The sequence below is a fragment of the Triturus cristatus genome, chromosome 9 (genome assembly GCF_964204655.1).
Source record: "Triturus cristatus chromosome 9, aTriCri1.1, whole genome shotgun sequence".
Taxonomy (NCBI): Eukaryota; Metazoa; Chordata; class Amphibia; order Caudata; family Salamandridae; genus Triturus; species Triturus cristatus.
This window is the reverse complement of record NC_140592.1, coordinates 265016456-265043995: the sequence shown is the minus strand read 5'-3', so window position 1 is coordinate 265043995 and position 27540 is coordinate 265016456. Positions and strand designations below refer to the sequence as shown.

General features: G+C 42.6%; 1 protein-coding gene across 1 annotated transcript; it reads right to left on the bottom strand.

Annotated features, from left to right (window-relative positions):
- Nucleotides 1-22510: 22510 nt before the first annotated feature.
- On the bottom strand, nucleotides 22511-25053 carry LOC146797718 (uncharacterized). The gene has a single exon (XM_085624881.1). It carries the CDS (start codon nucleotides 24631-24633, stop codon nucleotides 23941-23943), a length of 693 nt encoding a protein of 230 aa, XP_085481007.1. The 5' UTR covers nucleotides 24634-25053; the 3' UTR covers nucleotides 22511-23940.
- Between the last annotated feature and the right edge of the window lie 2487 nt (nucleotides 25054-27540).

Here is a 27540-nt window from a genome sequence, read left to right as displayed (position 1 = left end):
ACAATTATTGGACACAATGTGTTGCATAAAATCCTTAATGCATGGAGACATGCCAGTACAGGCCTTGATCTGCAGCATGGAACAATACATGTGTCCTCCTTGATAAGTATTTTTCATTACCCAATGCATTTCGGGCCTGGTCTGGCCCTTCGTCAGGGGTTGTCTACAAATTAAAACAAATCGATTAAATTCTGTTTTTGAACACCTCTAATTTGCGTCTTTTCTTACATTTAAAATTACGTTGTTTATGACAAAAGTTCACCCCATAGTCAACATAAACCCACAAAGTTCATGATAAACCTCCAACACGGTAAATACCCGCTCTGACTCTTGTAACTCCCGTATAAAACAGAAATCCAACTCATTAAACACATTAAACAGTTCCCCCGCAAAATGTATAACACAACCTTTTCACAAGCGCCCATACCTTCAAAGTTTCATTGCCTGCTTCCATTGATGTTACAAAGCGTTGTAAACGCCTCACAATCTTGTGCTATTTAAAACACCCGCATCATACTCCCACCCATTTCTGTTCGTCCAATAGACACACTTGGTTATTTCCGACTACGTACCTGCGTCTACAAAACTACAAAGCCCATGATGCACTATTGTTAATGCGAGATTCCTCTACTGGCCGGCATGAACGTTAAATGTGTGTATTTAAATCTCGTTGTTACCCCTCTTTACCCGTGTCTATTATCCGTTGGTGCTGCCCACTATACAAGATGTTTACCAAACATGTCACCACCCTCAATCTGGTCCCATATACAACGTAACTTTTAGTTTGTATATTATGAAGTTCTATACAAGTTGATGACATTTTCAAAAATAAACAAAACAAAAGTCCAATCAGAGGTTTTTCGTTGCTTCAAAAAGTAGTTGATGAGCATAACTTTAAAGGAAAGATGTTTAGATTGTCCAGCATGTGACGTTATGTTGATCCTCCGTTTATAATCATTCATCCTTGGGTGCAACTCGTCGACGAGCAGTACAGTATTAAATGTCATAGAAAATGACAGAGTGCACACCTTGTTTTACAAGTTTATCCTGGTTGCAAAGTTTAGATAAAGCGTGCTGGCTCGAAATCGTGGACTGCCCAGCCACGTGGAAAATATGTAGAGAGATGTGGGGCGGAAATCCACCCCACTTCGGACGCACAGCCAAAGGCAAGCAAAAAATACCACAAGTTAAAGTTTTATCTCATTTAATCCGCTTTTTTAAGAATTAAGATATGAACATCAATGATAAGCCATTGATGAGCACCAATACACCAGTGCCATATACATGCAACAAAAAGTCACAATTATGTCAAGACATCTACAATATCAAAAAAGTGGTCGCTATTATGTCAAAGATGTGGAGGAGTTGTCTAACTGGCGACAATATGTTAAGCATGAGCCACTATTCAGGGATAGCCAGACTGCCACCAAGAATTTCTAAAATATGTCAAGAATGAGTCACCATCATGCCAGAGATATCCAGAGTCAGCAAGAATGCCTAGTGTACATCAAAGACAGGCAACTATGATGGCGGGAACAGTATCACTTTAATCAAGAACGCCAATAACGCATTTGGCATGGGTCATCATGTAAAGTCTAGTCGAAGACAACAATGAGTTTAAATCCTCAATGTATTGTGTTCAAAGTAATCTGGTCCAGAGGGCCCAGGGAATAGGCATAAACTGCCCAACAAGTCAAACACAAACATTCCAGGAACAGAATGACATAGGCAAGAGAATCATGGTCTTGCAAGATTCCAACCACTGTCATATGATATACTGTGCAATCAAAAACACAAAGAAAGCATGTTATACATAGTGCAATAAGAATAACAAGAAACACACCACACATCTCTCTTTTTTTTCAGGGAACAAAAAAAAAAAAGACAGAGCAGGTTTTTGTTGGGAAGAGTGATTGTGAAAGGTGGTGCAAGTATTAAAAGGTGGCTGGTTATTACCAAAAAACTATTTATTCCAGGTAAACCAACAACCGTTTAAAAGCAAGTGAAACGGACCTAGACTGGCTGGCTAGGATGACCAGAGTTGTCCGATTTAAATAGAGTGAAAAAAGATGGTCCAGACATGTCCCACCACTGGCCATTGCTTAGTTTGACATCATGACCTTTGATCTCCTCAATACAAGCCGGATGCCTACATTTTGAGTACCCTTTTTGTAATAACAACGGTTCTTTGACACACACCCATTCACCAATAGAAAAATTCACGATTCTTTTCTTACAATGATCAGTCAATTTTTCACATCTCTTACGATTGAAATTGTCACCAGCACATTTCACCTTACTAGCTTCCTCAAATACACTGCAACCACCACCCAACGCCTTGATCTTCCAGAAAGGATTCAATGTCGAACTCACCTTCCTACCTCTCAATTCAAATGGCACAGATCCAGAGATTGATTGAGGCGTGGTTCTATACGCCCATACCACATCTCTAACAGCAGTCTCACAACCAACCCTAGATTTGACAGCACTCTGAATACATTCAACTAGTACTCTGTTGAATCCTTTCCATTTGCTTGAGGATGATAAAGTGGAGAGCGTAGATGTTTTCACACCAGTTTTGATTAGAAACGCTTGCATACTAGTTGAAGTACATTGTACACCGTTGTCCAGACAATAATTCTTCGGAGGTACCCTCCCTACTGAAAATATCTTGCAAGAACCGAATGACAGACTTGGTGTTGAGCTCAGAAACACCCGACTTCCACCCATCTGGACAGGTGATCTAACAATACAATAAAATATTTCATGTTGTTGGGTAACACATGAAACGGTCCCAGGAAATCTACTGCTACCCTCTGCCATACTCTTTCTGGACAAGGAACAGGCCTCGGTACAGGTGAGACAGTAGTGAGGTGTTTATCACTGTATGAGCATTGTACACATTCCCTCACCAATGCCTCTACTTCTCAATCAATACTGGGCCACCAGAAATCATTGCAGAATTTGCATTTGGTGGCAGTCACTCCCAAGTGGCCTAAATGAGCAGTTTCAAGAATTTTACGTCCGAGACATTTTGGAGGAATAACCTCCCTCCCCTGACAAGTAAATCGTTCTCAACTGAAAGCTCATCAACCACCTTCCAGTAAGGTTGTAACTCAATATCAATGGACCTTTCTTTAGCCCAACCGGTAACAAACAGGTTCATAACATGTTTCGAAACAGAATCAGATTTTAACGCATCCAGCCAATGACTCATATTGGGACAGATTACTGTGTCTTCGACACTTGCAATAATGCACTCTTCAACATCCTCAAACACCTTAGAGTGTTCTTCGACACTTGCAATAATGCACTCTTCAACATCCTCAAACACCTTAGAGTGTTCATTGCAATCCTGTACATGAAGCCTGGATAATGAAATCTGCCTTAATGGTCTTGCCATCTGCAATATGAAGTACAGAGAAATTAAACTCAAGCAATTTAGTGGACAGACGCGACAGTCTGGCTGGGGTTCTCTTTATTTTGTTACCTAACAAGATGTCTACTAAAGGCTAATGATAAGTTCTCAGATAAAAGTTTCTTCCCCATACATAGGGCTTGAACTTTTCAATTCCCCATACAAAAGCATTTCTTTCTCAATGACAGAATATATGAGTTCAACCTCCTTCATTCTTCTTGACACAAAACCGACTGTCACTTCGTTTCCACCATTTGAGACAAAACTGCCCCCATACCCTAAGAACTGGATGCTCTCCTAAATGAATTGAAAATGCTCTTGACATGTAGAAATCCAAATAAAATCTGCACTTTTCTTTAGATCTCTGAAACATTCTGTAAGACCAGCAATGTTTTTATAAACTTCCCATAGAACTCACACAAGCCCATAAATGCCTTAAGTTGTTACTTATTGGCAGGATGAGGAGCATTGACAATGCGTTCGACAATGCTGGGCTTTGGTTTGACACCCTCATGTGAAAGAATGTGACCCAAGTACTCAATTTCGTTAACTGCAAAAATACACTTGTCATCTCTTAATGTTACACTATTCATTAGTAAAGTACTGATAACCTGTTCAATAATTTCCTTGTGTTTTTCCAGTTTAAGAATATGCACCAAAATGTCATCTTGAAAAATAACAACATTGGGTACATCCTTAAACATATTGGTCATCACCTTTTGGAAAACAGAGGCTGCTGAGGCCAATCCAAATGGCATGCGACAAAATTGAAAGGTACCATCAGGTGTAACTAAAGCTTATCTAAGACCACCTGATGATATGCTGCTCACAAATCAAATTTCGAAAACCATTAGGATTGACCAACAGCAGTGATTAAATCATGAATTCGTGGAAGGGAAAACATTCAACCCAAATTACGTTAAGGGACCTCAAGTCTACACAGAGACGTAATTCACCAGACTTCTTTTTGGCAAGAACAATGGGACACAACCAGAAAGTAGCATCCACCTTTTCAATAATCCCTTCAATTTAGTTAACATAGCAGATAACTCACTTCTGATGCTGTGAGGAACATTACGAAGTTTGTGCTTAACGGGAGAAACATCCTCTTTGACTTGGATAGAATGAAAAACATTTTTGATCTTCCCATTTTTTCTTGAAAAACGGCCTCAAACTTATTTTTCGAAGGGACCTGGACACCTACAGCATTAACCAAGGAGACAGGGTTTTCTGTCCAGGTTTGATGATCATATCAAACTCAGCGTGGTGCAACCATCCCAAAACATTGATACCTTTAAACGTCACATAAACTTTACCATGAATAGTTTTGCTTTCAAATTTGATATCAGGCCAAAAATACCCACTCAATTCAATTCTGCTTCCTTCAAACGCAGTGGTGATAACATCAGGAGGTAACACCTTGGGAGGCCATAACTCTTTGTATCTGTCAACTGAAATGATGGTAATCCTTGCCCCAGAATCAATAAGTAGTGGAATACCACACCCATCAATTTCAAAGTGTATTAAAGGATCAGTAATGTCTTTACTGGTTTGAACATTATTAACTTCTACACAATCTACAAATAGAAAAAGTTCATCAACCTTTTTTTTCGACTATATCTTGTTCATTGTACACTGTGTAATCTTGAACGCTCCTTATAGGAAAACGTTTGCCACCTCTGCAAACCTTGCCAAAATGCCCTTTTTTTTTTTTTTACATTTCCAACTTTCTTGTGAAGCTGCTGGGCAATTTTTTTAATTAGAAACAGGAGTAGATGATCCACATCTAAAACATTGCAACTTAGGAAAGTTACGTGCAGTAACAGTGCTTTTACCTCCTCTGAAAATATTATCTCCTGAACTTGCCCCTTTAGAATTGTTGCTACTGGGGCCGCCCATGAAAAAAGGTTTGGTGGTCGCATTGACAACAGCTACCCCAGAAACAGATACAGCGGCTTCTATTTGCTTAGCATCAAGTTGTGAACTTCCAATGCTTTTTGCAATATCAATAGCTTCATCTAATGATGGATTTTTGCATGACAACTATTTTTGTTGAATCTTTTTGTAATGGCATCTGCAAACAATCTGGTCTCTGATGAGCGGAGAGGTAAAACTCTCAAAATCATAATATACAGCCAACATTTTTAGAGCAGTCACATAGGAGTCAATAGATTCATTTGGACCTTGAACATGAGTAAAACACCTGTCTGTGTACCACTAAATTAACTTTACCTTCAAAGTATGCACTCTATTGTTTCACAACTAATTGAAATTCATCAAGATCTTCGCTATCCTGCCCAGTGTATTCTGGTAAATGATCAAATACATTTTGTCCTTCTACCCCTCGGTAATAATATAGCAGACTATGTTTTCTATCTGCCTTAAACTTAAGACCATCAATTGCACCCAAGTATGCATTGAAAGATCTGTACCATAAACGCCATTTCAAAGGTGGTTCACCTGGCTCTTAGAGAAAAGGACTGGGAGATGTGACTGTTTGCATAGTGGTACAATGGTATATGAATACAATACAGGGAATGTTTGTCCATAAAACGAAATCTAAACCTGGAAAGCAAAAAAGATTAGTAATGATGAACAACAGTAAGAAAACAAAGGAGAGAAAAGAATAGAAAAAAAACTGTACAAGAAAAACAGTGCGCAATTGTAATGTGAATGAAGAAAAGGACAATAAAGTTTTTTTGTTTTTGGCTGCAGTAACCAAAATGTCCACACGGAGTGCTGATCAACCAGGAATATACAGGAAGTAGACCATCCAGTGAAGCTCGATGGTAGATTGCAGCCAGTAATCAAGAACGATGGCAGCAAGATGTGCAGAATGAATCATGGCTGAAGACTGAGGAGTCAGGAAGACGTAAACTGTACAAACACGAAACAGGTAAGATTGTGATTGTAGAAGTTTCGTTGTAGCGAAATAATGCCCACGTTGGAAAACAGTTCACCGAGGACAGAGAAATGGAGCGTAGATGATAGGCAGCACGGTGGGATGCTGGTAGGGCGCAAGGCAGAGAAAGAGCACGTGGAACCACCAAGAAACACCGGCAGGGTGAGATGAGGTTAGCGCGAGCAGGAGCAAGTGTAGTAAATGGAAGGCACAGCTAGCATAAACGCTCGAGCGAATGCGATGGCACCGCGAGCACAAAGAACGCTGAAGTGAGTGCAACTGCAGGGCGCATGGAACAGGGCGCGAAGATGGCGTGATTGACAAAAACACTGAAAAAAGGGGGAAATGACAGCTTCCCACACAAATTGACCCCATGGCCCCCGGAGATGAACAGTGGGTACCTGAGTTGGGGTGGAATTCCTCCTGCTTAAGTAACATCCACCGCACAAAAATGTCAGCAGTACTTACGTTCCGTAAAGTCTTCAGAATGACATAGGCAAGAGAATCATGATCATTCAAGATTCCAACCATGGTCATATATTATACAGTGCAATCAAAAACACAAAGAAAGCATGGAATATATAGTGCAATAAAAATAACAAGAAATAAACCACACCACACATCATTATAAAAAATTGATAGAATCTTGTCAAAAAATGCCTGTCATATTTCAAGACTAGGCCACAATCATGTTGTGAGCGCTCATTAACTGTTGAAGATAGGTTCCCATAACTATGTTATGGATAGCCAGAAAGGTGTCAAGAATACCCATAATGTCAAGTGGGAACTGTGTGGGCACAATTAGGCCTGGATGAACCCTCTCCTCTACCCCAGCACATCCAAACACACACACACACACACACTTCTTCGCCCTCCACCTGATTTACTTTATACTTTCCTGGGTTGGATAAGGAGCAATGCAGACAAAACTGTAGTCTTCCTTCAGCTCAGCATTGTGCACCAGTAGCAGCAGGAACAGTGCAGCAGCTGAGAGATTTAGGCATTGTCATGAATGACAACTTCCAATTGCCCCGCCATGGTCCTTGGCTTCTCTGTTAATCACCAAATAGATGGATCTTAGGAAAGCTTAGCTTGAGCGAGGCCTCGGTGCATGTACTTTCTCTTGTAAACCAGCTAGTGAAAGGCAGGTTTGCAAGCACAATCCATTTAAGAGGGCTACAACTCAGGTACTCTTACAACTAGTTCTCATGTGAAACTGGATTATTAGAAGATATGATGGCCTGTATTCATGCCCTCAGTTTCGCTAATGATTCCCTTTGTGATGACTGGAAGATGGTAGGATCCTCCATCCCCCAATGGACGGTAGCCACTGGCAACAGCCATAGCACACAGGGCCAATGTGAGGCATGGAGATTACTAACTGTTGTTCCCAAATGACAGAAGAAGATAGACTGTCTCTTAATCAGTATTTTGCTTTTTTGAGAAGGCAGAATTTGAGTCAGGAGTGATGCAGAGTAGTTTTCTATACCTTTCGGCTTTGGTGTGACACCACTAGTCATATGGACTGTTAGTAATTAGCTGAAAGTGTATCTTGGGAGCGAACATCAATTAGTGAAACCAATTTGACTCTACAAGAACGTTAGCTAATAGTTTCCAGCCCTAAATGTTTATTAACAGTTTATTCAAAGTTTCTAGCTTCATTCATTCGGTAATCATTAATCAATCAAATAGCATAAAATTCAGTATTGTTAAGCAGTCCCCTGAGATACATCAAGTAAAAGACAATGCAGATCAACATAGAGTACAAAATGCAAAATAGAAGATATACAAGTTCCATAAAGGAACTGCCTAATTCTAAGATAAGCATCTAAAGCGGCAATAGGGAAATCCTAAGCAGATGGTCTTGGTCTGAAATGAACCACGTTAAGGTTCAAGGTAAAAGGCAGAAATGCTCAAGAGTCTAACTCCATTACTTCGGAATATGGGGTCTCCAGTAGCAGAGTTAGGGCAAAGTCTTCCCTCAGCTGAGTCAGGATAGGATCTGCCATAGCTAAACTAAGCCACATAGCTAAAATAATACAATCAGTTCAGAGCGGGTTCCCTCATACCCCCTAAAGATGGGGCCAATCAGGTTACGCTGTCGTCTTGGTGCAGGTAAACTCCCTACGATCTCATTGACAAACAAAGGCTCCCACTTCTGCATGGCCTTGAAGACAGCAACAGTCTGGCCCCCCTGGTACAGAAGGCTCTTTCCTATCCTAACACACACAGTAAATCATAAACCGACAATCAAGTAAATTTACTGCTCTACAAGCAAAACAATTAGCTACTCTTCTAAGCTGTTCAAGGTCATCACGTTACGACAAAGAAAAAAAAAAAACACGAACGCACTTTCTCAAAAAACATTTTAAATCCGCAATGAAAGCTTCAGGCCTAGTCGCAACTAGGACAAATTTAAATGATCATTTAGTAAAATGTTCGCTGCTCTAACTGCAATAAAGGTTTTAGTTTATTAATTGGACAAAAAGAATGTTTCCTAGTTCAGAGGCTTTCTTTTCTCTGTGGGTACTCGTGCCGCTACCCTTGGTCTGCTTTTTTCGGGTCTCCTGTCCCTGGTGTCCACTGAAAGCCCTCTTCGTCGACCCCCGAGAGAACCAGCGGTAGATATCAGTATTGGTGAGCAAGTTAAGTAAAATAATTTTTGTCTTTCTGTAGTCCGAATACTTCAGACTTTCAGCCTCTTTTCCCGTTTCTGTTCTTGCCCTGTATTTTCTACCGCCTGATATCAGTGGTTTACTCTTTAGCTCCTTTCTTTTAAATAGTTTCTGTTCTGCCCATCTCTTTTTTTTTATGGTATCAATGGCTTTCCAATTTTCTGTTTTTAAGCTTTCCCAAGCATTTATTGCTTGGGTGATTTGCCATGGCCGCCTACTCTTCCCATTTTATTATTTTAATAAATCTGTTGCTCGACATCTAGTAAGGTAGTGGTTCTTTACCTTTTGACTTTTGTGGAACTCCACTTAATCATTACAGGAATCCAGGGACAGCCACTGAGTCATTACTTGAAGCCTGGGACCCCTGCCTAATCAATTTCAATTATTTGAACCACAATACAATACAAAAAAATGTACAGACAAAAGCGTTCATTAAACAAATACACAAATGAAGAAATGTTTAATTTAATTCACAAGTATATAAAACAAATTTTTAATGGGAAGGTTGGAGATTTTCTAAATTCAAGAGAGGCCACACATCGCGAATTATATATTGGTTGACTCACTTGCACTGCTCCCACAAGCCAATCTGATACAAACTTGTTAGCCACCAATTTCAAATTCCTTCTCGTTTCAAAATGTTCAGTTTGAATTATTTATTTATATACACTTACTTGATGTGTTAATATTATTTAATTTTCTAAGCAGTGGCAGAGTAGGCTCCAGGGATCCCCAGATCACAGGTTAAGAACCAGTGTTGTAAGGGAACTGGTGACTCGAAACCTTTTCTATTCTGCTGTTCTTATTTTTGCTTGCTTTAAAATAAAAAAAGAAATAGAATGGGGGAAGACAACCAAGTTAACCCCTCACCATCTAGATACCCACCAGGGTAGCCATGATTGTACACTGGGTCATTGCAGGTTTAAGGTTTAAAGACCTGGGACCATTGTGCCTGCCTCTTCATCTGGTTAGGAGTCTGTGTGTCAGGTTCACCCGCTCGTTCATATCTCTCTGGATCCGATCTCGTTTGGGATGTCCGTCTCAGAGTCCTCCTTTTCCTGCTCTTCTCTTCTTTGCATGCAATCCTTTGCCGTATGACCATCTCTCTCCCCCCTCCTAGCGTTTAAAAAAGTGTTTCACTGTTGCACCCTAGCTTTCCGTAACTTGCATTTTGTCTGGTCTTCTTTCTATATTCATGTTTTCCTCGTGCAATCTTTCCTCCCTTTTTGATGTCTTTCTTTCATTTTTATTTCTAGGTTTCTGGAACAGGGAATTATCAGACCGTTTCCATGGGAGAACTGCTAGTTCATCAGATAATTGTTATTCACAGTCACCTTCTGAAACAGTGGCACATGAGGTTCCCTGGTGTCTTTCAGCATTTACTATCCGGAGTAAGCACCGCATATTAAAGTTAGCTCTAAAAAACTTTAGAATCACCCCACCAAAGTGTATTCTACGCCTTGTGGCAAACCATAAAGTACTAACAACCTGTTGTACAATCATAAGATGAAACCAAAGATGCACTGCTCCTTGAAAGCCAATAGCTGATTCAAATTAAACTTATTGATCCGTCAATTTCTGATAATAAAATGCATGTTTCATGCCCATCAATATAATTAAATCACATTATAAAGGTCATCATATCTACCAGTTAGGGAGAAACAACTGATGCATATGATGAATATATGTACGGCCTTCACTTTTCCTTCCCCCATTGAGTGCACCGCAGCAGGATCTCTATCACTAAAGAACTAAGGGCCAGATGTATCAAAGGGTTTTACCCATTCTGTGTCTATGGGAAAACGTGTTCATGCATATGGCCCTTAGTCCCTGGATACGCACTAGAATGCACTGGATGCAATGTGATCGGTGAGAGTCATTGCAATGAGCTGCCTCGTATTTACAGTGTTTGTGGCCCAAAACTGTAGCAGGCAGAAATGAACAGACTCCACATATGGCTTTCTATGGTGAAGTTGTGGCTAATGATTGCCATTCAGTGTTTGGTGATGAGTGCCAATGGAGAAATTAAAAAGCAATGAGTGAGACTATTGCTATCACTCGCACTGGGCAATAAACATGCTGCTAAATCAAAGCTGAGATGAGAGATTGAATTGCAGCTTTGGCTTCAGAACCTGCAGGATGCACTTTTGTTTCTTTTATTCTTGACTGGCTCCACAGAAATAACACAACCACATCATTTGAATGTTCAGACCACAAATGTAAAGGAACTTGTTTAAGCAGTTCAGTAATCTGATTATTAAAGTTATCGTTCTGCCTATCAGATTCACATAAAACTACCAAAACGTTGTTATTGTTACACACGTTAAGATACGAGAGGAATTTGTGGACCACACTTTGACAGAGAAAAAAGTTCTGGTCACACTAAAAACTGACAAAACAGTTATGCTGCCAACGCTGCTTTATTTGATGCACCCAAGAAAGGGACACGTAGTCCAATGCCTATCATAAGGCATTATTGTTGAAAATTTCTTGGCCACAGACAGGCTCTTTCCTAGCAGTCGGGGACAGGCCTAGGTTTCTGCTCACATGCTGGATTTGCATGGTACCAGGGTCAAACAAAAAGCAAATTAACCAGTTTTACAAGTAGTCAGGAACCCAAGACAGGGGCACACACCCATTTACTATGCGGGAAGCATCTCCATCCAATACCTTTAAAACAATCCGTAATATCCGACACGTAGAATTTTTTTTTACTAAAATTACTCTTAATCCATCTATTTGCAGGATAAGAAATTCAAAAAAGGAGATCAATAGATGTAGTCATCTAATATAAGGCTTACCTTTCAGAAATCAAGCTTTCAGGTGTTCTTAGTAGGGGAAGAGTCAGTATCTTTAGTAGGATGGGGGGGGGGGGGAGTTTCTTAACAAAAGTCCAGAAACTGGTTCTTCGACTAAAGAGAAGGAAAACACTGCTGGCAAAGCACGACTGAAGCAATCCAAATCAAAGCTGTGGTACTTCTCTTGCATTCAATTCATGTCAATCACCAGAAATGAAGGAAATTCCTATTGCAACTTCCCAGACCAGTTCTTCAGCGATGCATTTCCCAGGTAGTTTTGACGCCTCGCCATCTAAGAACTAAACTAGAGATGCTCCGCACGGTCCACAGATTGTGGAAAAATCAATGTAGGGAATGGTCTAATTGCTCAAACTCTACTAGGGTGGAGAGTAGTAACTTTTGAGCTGTGACCTGCTTGGCCTGTCACTTCCCTTCAGGATGGACCTATTGAATCAAAATACATTTGGTCCAATTCCCATGAAAGGGTGAATGAAAGCAGGCTCTATCTAGCCTGTGAGCTCAGATAATACACTTCAGCATTATTACCTGTGCAGACTTAATCTACCTTTCACGAAGAATCAGGAGAAAGAAGGGAAAAGCCAGAACAATAGGTTTCAAATACCAAAAGTTTCAAATGCTGCTATAGAATTTCTTCTCTCTCACAGAACAATGATATAGTCTGCAGAAGAAGACAATATGCTACCCAGTCCAATACAACCTAACCCTGAAGAGTCAATAGTCAGAATTGTCCAAGTGTTGGGCTTCAGAAGGAGCAATCCAAACATATTAATGTTTGAGCATTCCTAGAAAAACGAAGTTAAATAAAGACAAGACAAACGTATTAACATTCGGCTTGAAAGAGAGCAAGTTCGCATGATGTAGAGGTGTGCTCAATAGTTCAGTATCAAATCACAAGTATTTGGGCATGGTGTTTTAAAAGTCCCTCAAGTGAACAATACATATTGACCTTTCCGGACTCTCAGCCTTGACATCAATTGGCGGGGGGGCTCTGTAAATGTTATGCAGACTATTCAGTAAGTCATTTAATTCAGGAATTCCATATAAAAGTACACCACAAATATGTGAGGAAGCTCTTAGAAGATCCAAACACTAAATGGGATCAAACAGAGAGCCGAAATAAAAGAAAATTACTGTCACTCCGTTCTTTGGCTAATATGTAAGAGGTGACATCTGAACTATACAACTGCCTTGCATGAAAAAGCAAGGGTACATACTCTGAGGTACCTTAATAATCCCTTCAATATTGATCAGACTAAAATTTCCCTAAATTGTTGGGCGTTGCTGGGCTCAAAATATACGCAAGGAGTAAGAAATAATTAACCCCTTCAGGGTGGGTGTCGACCAATGGGTGCGGGTATTGGCTAATGGCTGACGCCCGCACTACCTCCCCAGTGAGTCTGTCTGCCATCGGCCAACACTGGGAAGGTAAATAAAGGCCCCTCTGGTGCAGAACACCAGAGGGATTCCTGTATTATTCTTTTTTTTACACCTCGAGCCTTTTTTTCTTTATTCTTTAGTGTAATGTTGATCAGCTCGCCAGGTGCGCTGACATCATTACACTAAAGTGAAAGGAAAACAAGATGAAGAGCTTGGTTTCTTTCACTGCATCAGTGCTCAGGGGGCACATCTCACTCCCTACTCCCCCCCCCCCCCCAGCACTGATTGGGGCAGAGGAGGTATTGTTGGAAAGAGGAGAATCTCCCTTTTCCAATGATGTCTCTCCCCAGTGAATCCCTGCTTGTGGATCACCATAGGAGAGCAATGCCCAAGCAGGGATCTACCCACTAGACACCTGGGATTTAGGAAGAGTGGTTGGGCAAGGACTTGTGCCCCACCCCCATATGAGAACAGTCTTTCTCCTCTCCTGGGCAAATGGGGGTCATTACTCCCAATTTCCCCCCGGGGGTGGGGGGAAGAAAGCCCACTAGACACAAGGGTCTGTTGTCAACATAAACATAGGGGTGGCGGCTGCCAACTATTGGCATGGCCATGTCCCCAGCCCTCCCCAAACGAAAACTAGTCTTTCTGCCCCCCCACCACCAATGGCAGATGAAGGTGATTACACCCAAACTGCCCCCACCCAGGGGAGGGGTAGATAGCCCACTAGACACCTGGGAACTTTTTTATTCTTTTTTAAATAGTGGTGGGCTGCCCACCATGGGCATGGCCATGCCCCCATCCCACAAAGATAGCAAGCCCAGTACTAGGCACCAGGGCCTATTTTTACAATAAATATGGGTAGGGGCTGCCCACTATGGGCATGGCCATTCCCCAGCATCCCCAAAAACTATGGTGACATTAATCCGCTCCCTCCTGGAGGGCAGGAGCGGTGATTACCCCTAGTCTGCCTCCCGGGGGAAGCAAAAAGCCCACTGGACACCAGGGATTGTTTTCCTTTTTAAAAAAAATAGGTTTAGGGGCTGCCATGCCCTCACCCCAACAAGAAGCCGACAGTCTTTTTGCCCCTCAGGTGGATTGGGATAATTATACCAATTTGCTCCCCCTCCCCAATCATGGACCCTGCTCTCCCCAACTCACGGACCAATAGAATCCCCCCCTTCGCGGTTGGATTGGGGTATTCCCCCCCCAATAGGCCTTCGGGAGGCAAAAGGCCCACTAAACGATTCAAAAAGCAGCCAAAACAAAAGGAGGGTTTGGCCTTAACTTGGCACCGAGCCATACCCCTTCCCCAAAAGGGGCAATAGTGTATTTCAGTCCCCCTTTGGGGCAGATTGGTGAGATTGCCCCAAATATGCCCCCGGGGGAGGTGGATAGAAAGTCCACCCGGCACCAGAATTTTGCCTTTGTGGCAAAAGAAAGTTGTGTGGGTGTTGCACTTTGGCCTAAGCCAAACCCCCAATCCCAAAAAAGGAACAAACCTATCTGTTTGCCTTCCGTCCTGGGGCAGACATGAGGTTTTCCCCAATTTGCCCCCTGGGGGTCAGAAAGCCCAGTGTATGGCAAAATCCACCCCACCCTCACCCCTAAAATTACTAGTCTTTCTACTCCCCTGCAGACTAAGAAATTCCATCCTAATGCCAAACAAGAAGACATTTGAATTATATGGGTGTTGTTTTAACATATGGACTAGGAGGGTGTGATTAACTCCCAATATTGTTCCACTTGCAATGGTGAATGGCTGCCATGGGCAGGCTTGGGTAGGCTGCCACCTGTGAAAACCTACCAGACCCAGACAGTTCTGAAAACTAGACACACGTCCAGGATAGTGTGCTTTACATGGATTCACACTGCGCTGCAGACTACACACTTTCCTCATGTTTGTGAGGAAATCATCTGAAATCTGTGGGGAGCCACAAATTTTCCACCATTCATCATGCTCCTAAGTCTTCCGATAACAATGGAACCACGGGGGGGGGGCAGCAGTTTAGGGGTTAAGGAGGCTCTGTTAGCAAGACAAAGAATCTGCTCGCCTCTTTAGTTATTCAAAAGCTGAATTGAAGTCTTTGAACTGAAAAATATCTAAACACAGATTTAAATTATGAAATAAAATTGACAATTTAGTGCCCTTGTTTTTCCTATGATTATGCTGGGTTCCTAAGGTAACTGCTTTACCCGATTTTGAATAAAGACAATATATTTTACATTTTAGAATTGGATGAAATCTTTGATGCTACACAGTCTGCCACCCTTATATTACAACACAAATGGTGCCTACTGCAGATATATATTTAAGGGGGGAATGTGCAGGCACGCATGTATTATTTTGTATGTTATAAAACAAGTATTTTTCAAATATAGAATTTTGACTTACACAAAGCTACAAAACGTCTCTTGGTAAAAAAAAAGAAAATATTACATGGCCCTTTCATCAGGAATATTTTTAAAATCCTAAAAGAATGCGACATTTTAATTGAGATGTTAACATATTTTTGAAAATCAGAAGCATAAGGTTTTATCTGTATGCAGCTTCACAGAACTGCATCTTTTTAAAAAACAAACTGTTGTGTTACACAGATTATAGTCTCAAATGTATTTAGTAACTGAAGCTAAATTTGCCCTCACTAAATCTGGCGAAGTTTGCGACTTGGATGCAAGAGACTACTAGCTCCAGCGACCTTAGAAACTACCCTGGACAGATGGCCAAATAATATTAAAACCGAGGTACTAAACAATTCCCTTTTGCTATGTGCCATTTTTATCTAGCATTCTAAGTGAGAATGGAAGACAGGTCTACATTCCATGTAAGCCTCACATTCACAGTTTGTGGCAAGTATTTGCAGACAAAAGTCCAAACTCATATATACTGATGAGGTAGATTTCTGCAATTCAGGGACCAGCCTGTCTGCAGTGTCCCAGATTGATACATCAGTTACAGTGCAAAGAACTGGCTAGATAGCATCACCAATGTGGCACGGAGTAGCACGATGTAATCTTGGAAAGGATACATTAAGCCACCAGATCCGCTGAACAATATTTTTAATGAAAGGGTAAGTCCTTAGACAAAGGCTGGACACGACTAGAAAAATCTTTGTGAGATTGCCGAGTACATGTGGCGAGTGTCTACACTGAATCTGGCTTTTTTCAAAGAAACTGTCATGGTGGAAGAGTGTTACTAACCCTTGGAATAGTGGACCTAGCAAGCGGGCTAAAGCGTGTCCTTGAAGGAGCATCCAGACACGAACTAAAAAAAAAAAAATAACACTCAGAGATAAATGGACAACAGATCAAAATAACGTTCATTAGTATTGAATGCCCCAGTCTTTTTGGCAACATTAAAATATGGAGTCAAAACCTTAATCGTCGTGGGCTGCTGGGAACAATTCTACGGCTCCCGAAAGAAGCAATTTCTGTAGAAGATGTTTAGGCGATGCTGAAGTTGTGACAGTAAAGATGGACGGGATGAAGCGCCTAAATAGAAACACCAAATATCTGCTGAAGTAATCAACATTTTTCGGGGTGACATTCATAGTTTGGAATCATTCTGAACATCAAAACAACCAACCCACGCCATCAGTGAGGGGACTCCTGAAGCCACCCGTGCATCTGTCTTCTCAACTGTAATATTGACAATGTTAAATAGCTGGACTGCAAAGCTGTACTGGTCGTGTGCTCAGTATGTTGTTGAGGGTACAAGAAAGCCCGAGGTCTAATTTCGCCCACCTGCTCCTCGTCACAACAGGAATTGACTACCTGCCACTCATCTCCTGCTTCTCCAACATTCCAAGAACTACAACTCATTCTGGGATCCCGATTCGTGAGTGGCCTGCCTGCATTACGCTTATCCTGCCCATTTGAGTGAATGGTGCCTTCTGCGCCAGTGCACTGAATCATTTCCAGTGACTGGTACCCCAATGTTCTGACTAACTGATCTCCTTACAATCTTTACTGTACCTGCTTTGCTCCCACACAAGAACGTCGGGTCCCTCTGTGCACCTTAGGTTTTAGATTTGGTGTGCTCACCCCTTCTCAGTGACTAATGCACCCTGTACCGTTTACTACTCATGTACCTCATTTGTTGAAAATATACCTCGTCTCTGTACTTTACTCATTACTCCGCTGCATCATTACAATTCCTGCAGCCCTTATGCTGAGCCTGATAAAGCAACATTTGATTTTAGCGTTCCATGCCCATAGACACCTACTTGGGCACCTAACCACTATTCTCATCCGGTCCAAGACTACCGACCTCCGCAACTATTATCAGTAGCCTTCTGACTTCCCTACTTCAGATATACTCCTATGCCACTCCACCCTAGATGATCCCGCCACATTCTGACACGTCACAGCCACAACCTGTTTTCCATTCCAACCCACAACTAAATAGCCAACAATATTAAGTATCAACCCAAGATGCTTCATTTATCTGTCTCGTGAATGCCACCCCTGCTGCCCTTTCTCCCAAACTACCACCAATCCAACATTCACTCCTCAGCCAACCACTCACAAGGTAATATGGATGACCTCATTCTCATCTCCCACAGACCTGCTCCCCAATGCTTCTATTATCCCCCAACCTCTCTCACGCACGTCACACACTGATTGATAAAAGTGCGCACATGTCTCCAACAAAACCTTCAACATCCACCTTGTACTTATGTAGACTAGTACCTCATTAGCCCTGTCCAGAGCCCTTCCCAAAATCTACACCTATTAGATCAACCAATAATCATTCAGTGTTGAAATATAGAGGAAGATCATTTGGCATACCATAACCTAGGGCGCTCGTTATAGTTTCTTGACAGAACTAGAACTGCTGAATTCCTATGGTTTTATGTGTATAAAATCTGAACCTAACTTTAACTTTACTGTACCCTGTGGTTTTCTTAGGGAATCTTTAATACTATTTCCTAACCAGATCGTCCTTGTAACCTTTTGTTTTAACCAGTGAATTTCTTAGTTTTTAAAGCTATTTCCTAACCAGATTGTCCTTGTAACCTTTCGTTTTTTCCAGTGAATTTCTAGTTTTTTTTTTTACACAAAGTAATACTTAATTACGATAAGTTAATCGAACCGCCACCACACACAGCATGCAGCCAACCCCACACTGTGCAAGGCTAAAGGGGTTGGCCACAACGTGACCAGGCCCTGTGGCCAACTCCCCAAAGGTAGCCAACCCGCAGGCCCCCTCCCCAGGCCGCTTTTGGACCCAGGGACTCCTTCCCCAAGGTCTGGCAGATTTTTCAAGGGGACATGACACCTGCCGCTGTGGGCCCCATCCCCAGGGCCATTTGCAACATTTCAGAGAGAGGGGGCATGCGTCCTCCCTCCCCAGGCAGATTTCGGCCCCGGGGACCCAATCCCCCAGCACTATATTTAATGGGGTAGGGTCAAGCTGGCCCCCCTTCCCAGGCCGATTTTGGCCCCTGGAACCAGCACTTTGTGGGGGAAATGGGGCACTTACGTGAGTGGCTGTATGGGTCTGAGTGGGTGTATGAGTGGTTTTGTGGGTCTGTTGGTGGGTGAGCGGCTTTATGGGTGTGTGAGTGTTTGTGTAAGTAGGTCAGTCTGGGTGTGTTAATGGGTGTACGAGTGTTTTTCTGGGTCTCCAAATGGGTGTGCGACTGCGAGGGTCTGAATAGATTTTTGAGGAGTGGTTCTCTGGGTCTGTAAGTGGGTGAATGGCTGTATGAGTGTGTAAATGGCCGAGTGGTTTCTCGGTATGACTGGGTGAGTGGCTGTATGTGTGTCGGAGTGGTTTTCTGGATCTTTGAGTAGGTGCATGAATGGCTGTAAGGAAGCGAGTGGGTGTGGGTGTGTGAGAGCCTGTATGGGTCTGTGAGCGGTCTTGAGTGGATGTATCATGGACTGTGTGTGTGAGCGGCTGTATGGATGGGAGACTGGGTGTGTTTTTTTTAATTGGGGTCTGGATTTCGCTGCAGATTTATACACAGGGGGAGTGGCCCAGATCCTTGCGTACCATAAATAAAAAGTTTTTGGACAATTTCTTGCCAATGAGGGATCCCTCACAGACCCCCTCAATCAGTCCCATGGGGTCAGGATAGCTCTATCCTGATCCTTATCTCCTATTTATACTTTATTCTCCCCTACCCTGGGCATCGTGTCCAGATTCACAAAATGGTGGCAACTTTTCTCAGGCTGCAGCCAGCCAATCACAGCACTGCTGCTGGTGGGTGGCTCTGCGTCTCTAGATATACATAAATCTTTTTTCTTTAGTAACACCAAAACTACTGAACAGATTTACACCAAATTACAAAAAACACTCTGGACCAAGGTCTTGCTCTCTGCCACATTTGGTGTAATTCTGTTCAGCGGTGGGCTATAGTTGTATCTAAAACCCCTATGGGAAACTGCATGGGGAAATCGCATTTTGGGACTCCCCATCAACACTATATGGGTGCTGTTGGGAGAAAAACTACTTTATTTTTATCTGTATTGAAATATTAAAATCACAGACCAAAGGTATAGAAATGGATCTCATATATCTACACACACACACAGAAGAAAATGTTAGTTATATATGTGACAAAACTTAACATGGTCGAAGAATTGCGCCATTGATCCTAATGAGCAGCAGTCTATGCATTGTTTTTAATTATGATGTGTTAGAGGGGTGGTTCCCTTTAAAAGGATTGTTTGCACTTCTAAACTCAATGACCCTGCCGAAGGCTACGGCTGAAACGCGTTGGTCTTATGTCCATACCGATTGTGAGAATAAAATAAAATAAAAAGAATTACTAAGTATTGGTGCTTGGCTGTGCTGCAGTTTCTTCGCCTCGTGTGAATTTAAAGAAGAAGTGGACTGGGGCTGTAAGCGATTTGCGCTCAATTATTGCAAGCCAGTGTCTCTGTGTCCTGTTCTTTGCCTCGAGAATTCAAGAAATGGGTTAATGTATTTTCACTGTCTGATCCGGGCATATTTCTGCTCTATCTAATCGAAGGGGAGTAGCTTGCTAAGAAACTATCTCATAGCTGTAGGAACTTTAGTTACAGCAAATGTTGCTGTATGAAAATAATTTAAAGCAGGATGGATGTGTTATCTCATGCGGTATGCCTTGCATCATTTACGTGTGCATTTTACAAGAATGAATGTTGTACATTGTAGGTCTCGGTTGGTGGAATTTTGTTTATCTAAAGACATCCAAGCATTTATTTTTAACAAGCTTGTGAGTAGTAGGCTTTTGGGTTTTTTAAAGAAGGATGGGAACTGTGTTCCTTTCGGGCATTGTGACAGTTGCACAAGACACTTTGCCTTTGTATTCTGTGCAGTGTGTACTGTTATAGTCCATTTTCAATCTAGGAACAGAGAACAAGCACAGCTCAGTATGTTTCCATTAAATGTACTCTCCGTGTTTTGCACAGGTGATGTTGCCAAGTGTCAAGCCTTATTTCGGCACTATAAGTTCCAAGCTTATTTTTGACATGGAAACAGTGGAATTGCAAGTTTAACTTTGTTATCCTGGGACTGTATCTAAATATGAATGCAGGCTCAGAATTGGGTCCATACACGTTTTGAGGAAACTACACCATCTGCAGCACATATGAGGAAAGTTCCTGCTGTACTGTCTACAGTTTATACAATAACAACACATTTTCTGAGTTAATGTATGCAGAATGACCAGTTTCACCAAAACCAGTCATGGAACTCTCTGCATGGCGAATCTGTATCTAACAGGGTAACAATATGGTCCACGATCCATCTGTCTGAAGGGCTGCAGCTACTATATGCATGTTTTAGACAATTACAATGTAAACCTAAGAACAGGTGTGTTGGGTGCAGCGTTTTATGAGAAGACATCGATTCTGGAGGCATCTATATGCACAGTGACCTTTGTTGTCACAATTCTGATGCCTCAACCTCCACAAAGCAAAGCTCTGTCTTGCTTACAGTAAAGCAGGATGACATCATGGAGGTGCTCTTTGCCCTGGACTGACCCTAGAGTTCAGCTGCATACCTGTTGGTCACTATGCTCCCAAAATGAAAGTGGAAGTAGGTCCTAAGACCTTTGTAGATGTGTACATGGGCATATTAAGTGACTAAGCATGGCCCAAGTGCGTCATGGGGGGGGGGGGGGGGGGAGCATCCATCACAGAAAAGTACTTCGATATAGCAGGTGCACTTGTACTGTTTGGCACCAGCAGACACCAAAACAGAAGTAGTGCATCTAAATTCAGTGTTTTTCCGATTCTTCAGAAAAGCAAATATTACTTTATGTGCCGTTTTAACTGAAAAACAAACTTTACTTGCGTTACCATGGGAGATCTGCCACAGTAGGGCAAATCCACTAAACAGAGATGTGGCACTGAGAAGCTTAGATAGCATCCTAGGGTTAGGCTACAGACTGTCAGGGAACACTGCTAACTAGACTCTTCTCCGACAAATCCAATCCCCAAATCTCACACTATCCCTTGATTTGCACTCACAGAAACCCTTTAAAATTAGCTAGGATGGGAGGCACAAAATACTTTCAAGACTTAAAATGATTCAATAACCTTATGGAACTTAATATTGTGGAGGAATTATAGCTATTTCTGGTACACTCAAGAGGGTACCTACATGTTTATATAACACTGAGCTTACTTGAGTCAACAGACAGCCTGGCTTCTCAGACTGTGAACATTTCAATTTAACATCAATTACTGATATGAGACATACCAAACAAAAGTCAACTAAACTAGGTGAAGAGGAGCCCCTTCAACCAGTTCGTGAGTAATCTAAAATCGTTCAAACATGCAAAACCAAAGCAAGTTCCTCCACAAAGCCATAAAGAAGAACTTGCCATAAAAGTTGAGTCCTTTATCATGCGCACTATTTTTGTGCCCAATTGTTTGTGTTGTCTTCAAGGTGTCATTTGAGCATCGTGATGAAATGTTGACGGATATTAATCCCCCACTCCCCCCTTTTAAACAGAGACACCGACGGCATGCATATTTAAGGGCCAGGGTCATTCTTTAAGCTAGATTTCTATATGTCCATCTTGAAAATATTAGCTCATGCATCAGTTCTACACGCTGCAGCATTGGAGCCTCTGTTAAGATGCCCCTGCTGAACAAGCACAAATACTGAATGCGCGCTCAAAATGCATTCTTAATGACGATAGCTTGGGCGTAGGAACAAATGCACAGACCAGCAACAGCAAAATGCATACCTTACTACTGTAGTCTGTCCGCAATCATTAATGGTTCAAATACTGAAAATGGATCGAGTTGCAAAAATACATTATTTTGGCATTACAGATTCATATGACTAACCTGATAATCTAAGTTGTCCAGAACGTTTTAGAAAAAAAACAATCGCCAAACAGCATTTTATTATTCAGGCACGCCAAATCGAAGAGTCGTACAATTGCTGAAACTTCAAAAAAAAAATATACAGAGATGTAACGAATACAATGAAGGTTATTCAAATGTATTTACACTGACAGGCTGAACGACAATGACGGGACAGGCACATCGTATGAAAAAATAAACGAAGGTGACATATATAAAAACATACAATCTTTTTTACATAAAAGTGCTTCAGTCGCCACCTGCAGCGAAATTAATTTGAGCATCGGATCCGTCCTTCCTGTCGCGCGCGCACCCTTAGCCTAGGATAAAATGCCCCTCACCCCAGCACAGGCAAACCGTTGCATTAGAAAAACATGTGAGCAAGAAATAGTAGCCGATGCTTGCAGGATTCGGCACAAATGCAATCTGGCTTCTGCCATGACCGTCAGCAGTGTTGATTGTATGAAGGCAATACAATTTTTGGCAAGCAAGTCAATTAAGTCCACAGAATACCATAATTCCATCGAGAGCCGGTCCATCCCCCGAATTTTTAATGAGAAATGTCAATGGTCCAAAAGACAAACAATCGGGCCCCCAAGAATCTCAATTTTTCTTTTATCGTTTTCTTACCAAAAATATAAAACCATAAATATATATCTGTTTTAACAAAAAAGGGCAATGAAATCACAAGTACGTGGGAGTGTCAGACCGCTCTTCCCTCTGATCTGGTTCTTACCGCGTGTACAATTACTATGTTGTCATGCATTCCCTAATTTACAGCGTCACAAGTGTTTTCAGTTTCATTATGCAGTTTGTGGGTTTTCCGTTCTGTACTAGTTACAACACTGCCGTGGAATGTGTGGATTTTCTATATGTTGTGTATCGTTACTGTGTACAGGACGTGTACCGTGCTATCATTTATCAATATCGCTCAATGGAAGGTGAGGGTTCAAGGCTGTATTTGTTGCTCTTATCTCTAACTTATGGGTGCGTATACTCCTTTGACGTATTCGGCCTCTAAGAAAGGTTTGGAATTTGCTAAGTTATGTCGACAATGTTATTCTAAAGATGTGTTTTTCATATCTGTATTTTTTATGTTGTCAGTTTTAGTGTGGTATGCAGTAAGGTAAATTCTGCACAATATTTGTGCCACGAGTAATTAATGCAGTATGTCGTTTTTTTCTTTATTGTGTTTCACTGTGCGCTATATGATTAGGTGGGATGCGTGGGCCTCGTAGAGGTTTTAAAGGGCTGTGTGATGGTTGGTGCAATCTAAATTGTGTATCTTACATGCTGTATTTACCCCATGTAGTGTGATGTCTATGTGGGATGAAGGGCGTCCTATGCTTTTTTGACTGTGCCATCTTAATTTACCGTGCGTTGTGTGGCTTTTCTGAGCGGTCTGGGTTTCGTCGCGCGGTAAGTGTTCTTATACTGTCACTGGACCAAGGAGATCTTGCTGCAGAACTCCTGGAAGTCCCTCTCCATGAACTGCTCGCTCTCCAGAACGTCGTCTTCGGAGGGGAAATACTGCATGCTGCTGTCCTCCTGAATGATCAGCTCAGGCACCAGGAAGCTTCCAAAGAAGAGGTCAATCTGCTGGTCTGTAGTCCTGTGGGGGCTGGGTGGCACCTCCTCCCCGCGCCGCCGCCTTCTGCCTTGCCGGGGAGGGGAGTCCTCGTCCAGGAGGGCCCCGTGCGCGTTCTCCAGGACGTACAGGTACTGGTCCATGTCCAGCGGGTCCATCTCGCAGTCCGAGCCGTCGCCGCTCTCAGTGCTGCCCACCGAGTCGGATCGCAGGTGCATGAGCTGGTACTTCTCCTGCATCAGGAACTGGTTGGTGTTGAGCGGCGCCTGCATGCCCTGCAGATTGATAGGGCGCAGGCGGGGCACCCGTCGTAGGGGGCCGGGCACCATTGCAGGGTACGGCTTGTGCGGTGGCATGGCCCGGCCCCCGCCCCCTTTGCGGCCTCCGACTCTCCTCTGCCAGCGGGGGCGGAAGCCTCGGCCGGTCCCCCTGGGCGGCGGCTTCGCCCACTGAGGACCCCGCGCCTCCAGCGGTGCGGCCTCCCACGGGCAGAGCGCTGCAATGCCGCGGCCGCACATGACGGACTCGACTCTCCTCAGCATGAGCCGAGGCGCCTCTCGCGCTCGACCTCCCCGGCGGGGGTCCACGCCCCCTTGCTCCTTCTGTTCGGGTCTACCCTTCCCGCTCCGTGGGCTGCCTTACCCCCGGTCTCCTCACCCTTTCTTGTTTCGGTTCCAGCGGCTCGGCCGCCTCTGATCTCCGCCTCTACCTTCTCACAATACGGTCGGTTTTTTTCTTGACCAGGGCTCCCGTGCGGCGCATAGCCCGACCGCACAGGCTGGGGGCTGGCAGTCTTCTGCAGCTGGCGGGTTAGTGGAGACTGGGGAGTTTTATCACTTATTCGTTTTTGTAAATGTTTTTTGCTGGTACTAATTGCCTAAGAGCAAATAGCAACGGGCAGGTCTAGAGGGCTCGTCTAACAGGCGCTGATCCAGAGCACAGTACCTAATATCTAAAGCTGCATCTGTAAAGAAGCGACGCCTACGCCTGGTTTATATGTGCGATGGGCTAAACCAATTACTCCTGGAGGCGGGGCATTTGGTTACAGAACCTACTTCTGCAGCATCGAAATCCTTCCATTGTTTTGAAGATCGATAAAAACAACATACCAAATTTCGAAATGGGAACGATGAAGGTTGTGCTTTATTCAATTCAAGTTTCTTCTCTTTTATTTAGTAGTATACTCTCCCAACGTAGTATCCCTTTTCACTTACGCAAGTTTCGTGGCAAATGTGCTACGAAAACGGCGTAACTGTTTTGAAATGTCATTCTCAGCCGTAACTGAATACACAAACTTGTCGTGAGACTATACCATCGGATGAAGGTGCATAAACAGCCAACATCCAAAATATTAATCTAACACAAAAATAGTTGTCCTATTGTTGTTTGCTATTGGATATAAAAATATATAAAGAAAATACCACACTGGGTGTACATCAGCAAATGTAGCCACGGTAGTCTCAATATCGTGTACTGATTGAGTCCTGCACCCCTCCCAGGATCTTGGTATCGGCTATCTGGCCAAGGTCCTTGGAGAAGAGCTTTTGGGCGGGTGACACACACACAAGGCAGCTTTGTGTATATTTATGCCTCGATGTGGGTGCGAGAGGATTGGCTTGGGGTGGGGGGGAGATGGTCGATGGCGTGCACTGCTCGGCCATGCCCGTGCATATCTTCTTTAAAGCATACGTTTTGCTTTAGCGTCCTTTCAGGGAGATTGCAGTTTTAGAGCTGAATGAAACCCCGAGCTTCACTTTCTTTAGTTTTTACGCCCAGGAGTTTTTTCCCCGTTATCATAAATTCATGTTTAAATTATTCGTGCGTTTATTCTTTATTATCGTGTTACCCGCAATATTGTTAAAAGCCAAATTATCGATATATTTCCCTTCTCCCACTTAAACTTCTAAAAGTGCAAGTAAATGGCCAATTTCATTTTATTCCAAATGTTTCCCAAATCGCGTTTTCGGGTGTTTCTAAATGTTGGCATGTATGTATAATTTATTAATCAATGTATACATTTCACCAACGTCACAGCAACCCACACACCCTTTTGAGAGAAGTTCAGTAGTCATGTTTTTGATTTTGCTCGTATTTACCGATCATGAACATTCCTAGCACCCTTCCCTAACACAATTATTCTGCCCTAAGTGCGTGTTGCTAAAATACGTTCTTATCGATGCACTGACGGAGGGTGTTGTTGGTATGCTCAAGGTTCAGGCCTGTAATTCAAATCCAGAGAGGAGCATTTACATTCTTTCACGGAGTCCCTCCACCTACAAAATAAACTGGAAAGAACTAGTTTAAAGCCAAGCCCAATAGGGGCGGAGCGCTGTCTTCAGTGCCCACTGTAAACGTGAAGATCTTTTGTTTACCAGAATCACGTGCTGCCCCCGGACCACAGCAGCACATTTTAGGAGGAGTTGGAGGAGGACCAGCTAAGGGGAGCCATTCTGCTTCCCAAACGGCATATTTTTGTGCAGTTCATGTACCATGTATGTGTGTCTTCATACAGAGTAACTGAAACAGGTTTACATAGTTACATGCAAGTATAGTTTATACAAATAACAACGGGAGAAGGTGTTTCGGTTTCAGGAAGAAATTGTTCTGGTCAGAGGGGCGTAAGGCAAGTCCCTGCAGCGCAGACCCTCTTCCCAATATTCAGGCGCCCCAAATTCTTAAGGGGCCCCCTTCTGCCCAAGGCCAATGAATATATGGGAGACTTGGCAACCCCTATTCGCATTCCTCATGGTGGCCCCATCATTTTGCACTACGCCACTGCAGGTCAGGGTTTGAACCAATGATGAAATCGACAACTCTCCCGCACCCCCTTAGTATCTGACCTCCTCTCCTCCTGGGTTCCTAAATGTGTGGGTGAAGGTGGCATATATGCACAACAACAACTCAAGAGAATAAGCTCTACCTTAACGTATATAAATGGATCAAAAAGATCTCTCTGATTAAACAGCTGAATTAGCCACCATTAAGAGAGGAACACAAACACATGAATGGCAATAGGGAATTGATGATGATATTATAATATTTTTATTTTTTTTATATAATACAAGAGTTCGATAAGTAAGTTTACAAATAACTCATAGATAGGAGATAAACAATACAAAAAGTATGATGGTTGATAGTGAAAAATACACAAAATAATCAAAAATGGGCCCCCATCAGGGATTGAAAAGAGTATATGTACAATTAAATAACAATCATATAATCAGGCATACAATGCATTCATACACAGTCAATCTTAAAGGGTAAAACATACATTTACTCTTCTTAAAAGATAAGAGAAAAAAGGTGAGCAGAGGGAAAAACTCCTCGTAGTGTAAGGGTGTCTAGGGTTAGACACCGCTGGCTAATTTAAGGGGGATGCGCCAAATCAAAAACAGCAGGACACGCCGACACGCGTTTCGGTGCAATCACCCACTTAATAGGGTGCCACC

Coding starts and splice junctions, on each gene's coding strand:
- LOC146797718 (XM_085624881.1), bottom strand. CDS start 24,633: ATGCTGAGGAGAGTCGAGTCCGTCATGTGCGGCCGCGGCATTGCAGCG.